The sequence below is a fragment of the Rhincodon typus genome, chromosome 7 (genome assembly GCF_021869965.1).
Source record: "Rhincodon typus isolate 14 chromosome 7, sRhiTyp1.1, whole genome shotgun sequence".
NCBI lineage: Eukaryota > Metazoa > Chordata > Chondrichthyes > Orectolobiformes > Rhincodontidae > Rhincodon > Rhincodon typus.
In genome coordinates this window covers 56398695-56406428 of record NC_063338.1, presented here as the reverse complement: position 1 = coordinate 56406428, position 7734 = coordinate 56398695, and the positions used below count along the sequence as shown (strand labels likewise).

General features: G+C 35.9%; 1 protein-coding gene across 1 annotated transcript in view; it reads left to right on the top strand.

Moving 5' to 3' along the window:
• The window catches only part of ifih1 (interferon induced with helicase C domain 1), a 130463-nt gene that overhangs the window by 100833 nt on the left and 21896 nt on the right, over positions 1-7734 (top strand). The window contains exons 7-9 of the mRNA XM_048598614.1: positions 4521-4726; positions 6125-6241; positions 6940-7063. Of these exons, the coding sequence (XP_048454571.1) occupies positions 4521-4726; positions 6125-6241; positions 6940-7063 (447 nt within the window). The remainder of the gene's footprint in view (positions 1-4520; positions 4727-6124; positions 6242-6939; positions 7064-7734) is intronic.

Sequence of the window (7734 nt, the reverse complement as noted above, 5' to 3'; positions counted from 1 at the left end):
CCCCACACACACACACACACACACACACACACACATACACACACACACCATACGAGCATTTGTTGGGGCATGGTGTAAGTTCTGCCCGGGGTTCTCATTCCTACAACACACTCCACTATCCTCCCCTCCCCCCAAATGGTAAACTAAAATTAAGTGAGACAGAACTCCAGCCAAACTGGACTTGAGCTCATATCTTACCCCTTTCCCCCAAAATTGAAATTGACACATGCCTTTCTAAACACAGGGATTTCAAGGTGATATTGTTTAGTAAGAATTTGCCTGCAATCAATTCTGTGATTTTAACTTTTTAAAGTTTTAAAGCATAGTTCGTCACTGCAGTGGCAAATGTTTTTCGGAAGACCATAATGCTTTAATAAAAAGATTCCTATTTCTTCACAAATTGCTGTGGTCTAGAATGTTACCTCTCGTGGAAAGTTGATGAATCACAGCCTGCATCCAATATTCTAACTAAAGCCAGATGTAGTAACTTCTTTTTCCATAAATCCTATAACTGTAGAAATAATTATATTAATTATCTATTTTAATAGTTAACACAACTGAAAAACCCACTCCATGTTGACATATTTTTACAATGTCTCTTGAATAGTCATTTGATTTATCTGGATCCATTCTAAAGTGATTCTCAGTTCCCAACAGATTATTTCCACTCCTTTTCTTTCTCAGCTAGGTAAATTTTAACCACACAATTGCCACTCCTGACAATTGCTCTCTGGTGCAAGCCTTATTTCAAATCCTCGTGAACTTTATCTTTTTTAATCGGAGTGTGAGCCCCATTTGCGTTCCAGCATGATAGTTCCTCAGCCTCAAGTCTCCCAGATCCTCATAAATTGCCAGTGTCTGAGAGCTTCCAAGGATATCATAGAAATTTATCACTTTCTACAGCAATGTGTATCACATGGTTCTTGTATCCAGATAGAAACACTGATACACTATCCTTGGGACCCAACTTCCTTTTATTTTGTAAGAAAATGGACACAGCATAACTGTTCACAACCCAATATTTTTAATAAGATAGCAAGGTGTGGAGCTGGAGGAACACAGCAGGCCAGGTGGTATCAGAGGAGCAGGAAAGAAACGTCAGCTTTCCTGCTCCTCTGATCCTGCCTGGCCTGTTGTATTCCTCCAGCTCCACACTTTGTTATCTCAGACTCCAGCATCGGCAGTTCCTACTACCCCCAATATTTTTGGTACCTTCCTAGGAACTTGGAGACCAACAATCTAACCAATGTAAACGTAGATGCTGCTGCCATTGTTTTGAGGTGTGAGCGTAAACAAAACAGAGATAGTAGGAACTGCAGATGCTGGAGAATCCGAGACAACAAGGTGCAGGGCTGGATGAACACAGCAGGCCAAGCAGCATCATAGGAGCAGAGAGGCTGGCGTTTCGGGCCTAGACCCTTCATCAGCAACAAAACAGACCTCCCTTTTGTCTTTAATTAACATATCATCAAGGCCTGTTGTTCCGCAAACTTAAGAACTGGTCACAGGACACTCTTCACATTATCCTAAATTAAAGAGAGAATTTCAATCTTATAAACCACTTATTTGCAACAGAACGTGGCGTGGAGCTATGTCAAAGCAGGGGCTTAGTTAAAAGCCTACCATCTGCCAACAATCCAAAATTACAGAGAACATATCTCTCTTGAACATCCAGATAGGCATTTCATGGTCAGTGATATTATAGTCAGTGATAACGTGCCTGGTTAGATTAGGAAACTGATTCCCTAATTCTTCAAATATGAATTAAAAATAAATGTGGTACCACTGGGGGGAAAAGAGTGTAGCAAAATTACATTTAAAAATAAATAATGAAAGACAAAATAATTGTAAAAGTCTGCAACAAATAAATCTTGGAAAAAAATTAGATTGGTCTAGAAGCTGGTGCTAGCAAAGAGGGCTCTCAGATCTGTTTCAGACTTTTACATTTTTAGTCATTTGTCAAGTTGACTAAAAGTCAATAAATAAATCTTGTTGAACAAATTTTTTTTGTAAAGAACTACATCCATCAACCATGCACAGGCTTAACAGCACCATTATGTACTAACGTTAGATAAACTGTTTAGGAAATCCATGCTCACTGCTTTTCCAACGTACTCACTGACTTTATAAACATTTGTGCCTTCCATACTTAAACAAATTATTTACCACTTGGAAATCTTTACATATCAGTTCAGTGCTCAGAAAGTGGTGGAAGCAATCAGTATTCTTCACTCATCAAATCTAGAATTTTTTACTAAATGGCATGTTGTTAATTGCTTAGTAACTTTCAGAGGTCATAGTTCATATAGTTCCACTGCTGTGATGGCGAGAACTGATCTTTAACCAGAATAAATAATAAATAGAAGAAAACAATTACTTAAAATTTACAGCTGACATTCTAATGACAAGGTTAAAGTTGGAGTAAACTAACCTGGGATTGATATGTAGATGGAGAAAACAACAAATGCATTGATAGACTCGCGGGTTTGCACTGAGGCTATGTTTGACTGGCAACTGGCCAGTCATCATCAGATGTTACAATGTGGATCAAAACAAATATTATTTCTAAATTGTGAGCACTTTTTACACTGGCTACTAATTTGGATTACTGGTCTGTTTTAAAACTTTGAGCATGTAATTTGTCAAAAGATCTTACTTTTCAGTAACAAAGATTGGCAAGAAAGTTATTCAGGGAACAATAAATAAATTATTATATCCGAACATACATAAAATGCTTCCCTTCTTGGATTTTTGATCAATGTTTGCAACATGTATTAATCCGTAAATACTGCCTAAGTACAACTGGCCACCTTCCACAAGAGTTAACAGCTCCCACCTGCCTTTTGGAAATAACATTGCAGTCCATGGAGTCTTCATGGCCTTGATTTTGTAATGGTTTGAAAATTATTACATTGAGCTGTCTAGACATCAATAAATTAGCTGGTAAACTGCAAAAATAAAGATCCAATTGTTATGTAAACTCCTATTGAAGCATTTGCTTTAATTTAATAATGAGTATAATGCATTCTGTTCTCTCAATTGCCCAATCTTACTTAACAATGATTTCAAATACTTTAAAATTGCAAAAGAATTTTTGATGAGCTGTGTTCTAGCTGATTGCAAGTAATAAAAGCATATTATAGTCAAGGTATATAGGTGATATAAAGAAGCACAACTAATTTATAGATGCAGTCTACATATTGTCCAAAATGCAACTTCATTATTCATTTGAGTGTTGCGTCAGCCCTGTCTTAATGATAACACTGTGTCTTAGCCAAAAGGGCAACGTTTCAACCCCAGTCCTCGAGATGAAAATACATAATCTGAGCTGCCACTTGAATATACTAGTGAAGGATTGTTTCACTAGAAGAGGGGCCTTCTACTCCATTAGGTGGACATTAACAATATACTATTTGAAGAAAAGTAGGCAATGTCTCCCAGTGTCCTTGCCAACATTTAACTCCCAACCACAGCCATCAACAAACAGATTATCTGATCAAAAATAAAAACAGAAATTGCTGGAAAAGCTGTGGAGAGAAATCAGAGTTAACATTTCAGGTCCAGTGACCCTTCTTCAAAACTCAGATGTTGCCAGACCTGCTGAGCTTATTCAGCAATTTCTGTTTACAATTTCCATCACCCACAGCTCTTTTTGGTTATTTAATCACTTGTCTGATCTGTCAACGAGATCTTGCTGTTCACACATTGGCTGTAAAGGTTTATTATAATAATGCAATGTATGATGTATTCTGATCCATCAATCAGAAGTCAGTTTATTACTTATTCCCAGCCATCCACATTTCCATGCCTTGACAATATCCTCTCAATATTTGACTCTCATGGCAGATATCACAAATTTGTGTTCCTTGTGTACAGTATTGCATCCTGAATTTTAGGTAAGGATATCAACAGACAAATAGGATTTTACTATCCATTAAAATTGATGAATAGAAAATCCTGCAAAGCATGCTGGTCTCTGCAAAGTTCCTTAATAAAATCACTACTTCTTAACAGCCAACACAATTCCCAATAAAAAAAACTATTTACATTTCAGCAAGAACACAGAGCATGCCTCACCTTTATTTAACATTTTAACCTATTTCCCAATCAACCTATTCAGAGATGTTCTTACACACCATGGAGCAAGTGGGACTACCCCTAATCCGTGATAGACACACTACCACTGTGCCACCTTTATTTGTCTGCTATTCTGCTTGTACTAGTCAAACTATCATTAACTGATATAAATTTGCATTTTTGTCATCAAAGCAGGAACCTGGTGAGATAGATTATAGACTGAAAATTGTTCAGGTTGTAAATTGGAAAATCTGTTCTTCCAGATTACTTGCTGGGCAATGAAGAGAAAAAAATTCACCGTCCCCACCACCACCAACCTATAACTCTAAAAGATGTTGCCCATTGCACATCAATTAATGCATTTGAAGATTTTGTATTCTGTTCCCACAGATTCTGAGAATGTGACTTTTTGTATTGTGGTATAAACACTTTGTTCTTTACAGACTTTTCATTGATAATAATTGATGAATGCCACCACACTCAGAAAGAAGGAGTGTACAAGAGCATAATGACCAGGTACATTGAACAAAAGCTGAACAATAAAAAAGGAATTGCACAAGTGTCACTTCCACAGATCTTAGGACTGACAGCATCACCTGGTGTAGGTGGCGCAAAGAACAGAAAAAATGCAGAATCACACATTATACAAGTAAGAGTTTACATTTGTTCTGCTTACTTCTCTCCTTTATGAATGGGATTTAGCTCAAACCTATGCTTTGTCCATCTTCAGCTATAAGGAACAATTCTTAAAAGATATCTCCTACCTTGGCATGTTGATTCTGTGAATGCACAATGCTGAGGATAACAGCATGGTATCTGTATCTCTGTGAAATTAATCAAACATGCTGGTAAACAGAAGAAAAGACGAACATTGAAAGTTGCTTCATATAAATGTAGAAAGTGGATATCAAGAAGGGGATAATAATGAATGCCAGATTTAGGAATGTTAAAATAAAACCCGAACTGTGGCCTTTTTAACAACTCTAAATCATCATTGGTATGAACATAACTTCAGTACTTCGTATTTGCTTTTGTCATTTTATTAATATTTGCAAATAGAGGAAAATGTAGGAGGAACATTTGTCCCCTTCTTGGCTTTTAATTTAAAGTTAACCAATGTGGGAATAAGTAACATTGGTGCAATGATCAATAAATATGTAACAACCGTGATTAAAGGTAGAATGATGATATTAGAACTAGTTGTATTGTATTTCTTTTACCTGTATTCTTTTGAAACATGCTGTGGACTTGAGTTTCTTTTAAAACAAAATCTTCAATCAGTTTCTATCAATAGACTGGCCAAATCATTTGTAACTTGTTAGAGAGCTTCTTGTTTCTATTGAGCTGCAATTTTTCAGTAAGGTTTTGTTTTAAATAGCTCTATAGGGTAACTAGAATGGCATATTTGTTTCACTTTCTACAGCCACTTGCCAAAATGCCAGTTTCAACAAAAGTCTGTTTATGAATAGTTACTTTAAGATGTGATCAATCATATTTGTTTTGCAGGCAGTTTCAAATAGTGTCAATTGCTAAATAATTATCCTGAACACCGTTACATTGGACAGGAGTTGCCAACTGAGTGCCTTGAGTTATGGATTATGATTGCTTTGTAATAAAAGCAAAATACTGCAATGCTGGATATTTGAAATAAAAATCAAAAATACTGGAGAAACTCAGCAAGTCTGGCAACATCTGCAGAGAGACAAATAGAGTTAACATTTTGAGTCCAGTATGACTGTTCTTCAGAACTCATTGGGTTTTTTAGTTGGTCAAAATCCTGAAATGCCCTCCCTCACAGCTTTGTGAGTGTAGCTACATCAATGGGACAAGAGTGGTTCAAGAAGGTAGTTCACCACCATCTTCAACAAACAAATAGATGAATATTAATGAAGAGATGGGAGTGCTACATTGATGCAACACAGGAAAACAATTTAGTTTCCGGCAAATTAATTGCAGGTTCATTAAGATTAATAGAGCAAATCAAAAAAAAGTACCAAGTAAACTTGTCAATGTGTTTAACTATTTTTTTCTCTTTTTGATTTTGTAGATTTGTGCAAACCTTGATGCTTACAAAATAATGACTGTTAAGGATCATTATACACAACTAAAAGAGCAAGTGAAAGATCCTGTCAAAAAGGTGGAGATTGCAGAAGACAGAAAAGAGGTACAAATATTTACTTCTGGAAGTCAATATAAATAACATTCATATTTGTTAAAAAAATTCCGTAGGAGAGCTTGGTTTGGTGTAAAATTGGTCCAAAATTATTATAGGGACACCACAAATCTCTGTTACTGTTTGTTGGGACTTTTGCATTCAGCCTGTCTCACACGATGACAGATTACAATATATTCTCCGAAAAATCAAGTGATTTCCTGGAAGAGGCAAGAAACAAGATTTAAAAATCCAGATCAGTTAGAGAAAAGGAAATCTGGGAAATTCCCAACAGGGAAACAATAATAGAGTTTTATTGTTCTTTTATATTCTTTTATCATTTCCAGCTGCAACATCTAGTATAGTAACATCGAAGTGGGCCATTGACCTGAAATGTTTTTGTTTCTCCAGGGTGACCTGCTGAGTGTTATCAGCATTTTCAGCCATTACTCTAAAATTTCAATATCTGCATATTTTGGTTTTTTTTAAAGCATTCTGCCAGAATAGTAATGTACACAGCATTCAAACCTTCAAAAATTATGTTAGCTGTCCTAATAGATTACATTTTTCCATTCTATGGAGACAAAAATGCCATTGTCAGATGCAGTCACATAGTAGATCATGTTTCAGACATGACATTCAACTGTCACAAAGTACATGTTAAAGACCCTTTATTGAAGCTACTGATTTCTGCTCTGTTTGATTTTAAGGATCCCTTTGGAGGACAAATCAAAGAAATGATGATGGAAATTCACACGTACCTTGGACGAAACCCCACGTCGGATTTTGGCACACAGTCTTATGAGCAGTGGATTGTGCAAAAAGAGAAATCAGGTTAAATGGAGCATTGTGTGTTTGTAGAAACTTCAGCAAGCCATTTGATCATTTTGTTAGATTTATCGTTCTTTGTGTCTTTTAAATCTTAACTACCTAGCCTTCTTTGTTCCCTCTTAGTTCATTTGCGTCATGCATAAATATCAAATTCTCTTTTTAACCACCATAGTTGACATTTTTCTAACTATTTATGTCCTTCTGTGACATCACAGCCAAAATTTTCACATGGTTTTGTATGAAGAAGTTTTGCTAGATTAGCTATTAATTGTACGAGGTATAATTTTAAGATTATGTTTACAATTGCATACAAACAATGGAGAAACTTATCCAAAATTAGAAAGCATGAAAAAAACTTAAATAATATGTTCCTGTGGATCTTTTGGTTAGATGTTTTTGATTCTAACACAGACATTTAATCGTTATATGGGAGCATGGCATTCATGCACAAATCATGCATAAAAATGCACTAAAGACTGAATTTTAAGGAAGAGTAAGCACCTAGGACCCATGACTGAAATAGGCAATAGTACATTTGCATCTGTCAATCAAGGGCCAAATGCCTATTCCCACCTCCTTTCTAGCTCAGGATGAACATTCCTGTTCTTCCTAGTCTCACAAAAATAATAGTTAAAGCAAAATTCTTGACATTTGATAGACAAGTGTTTAGACCA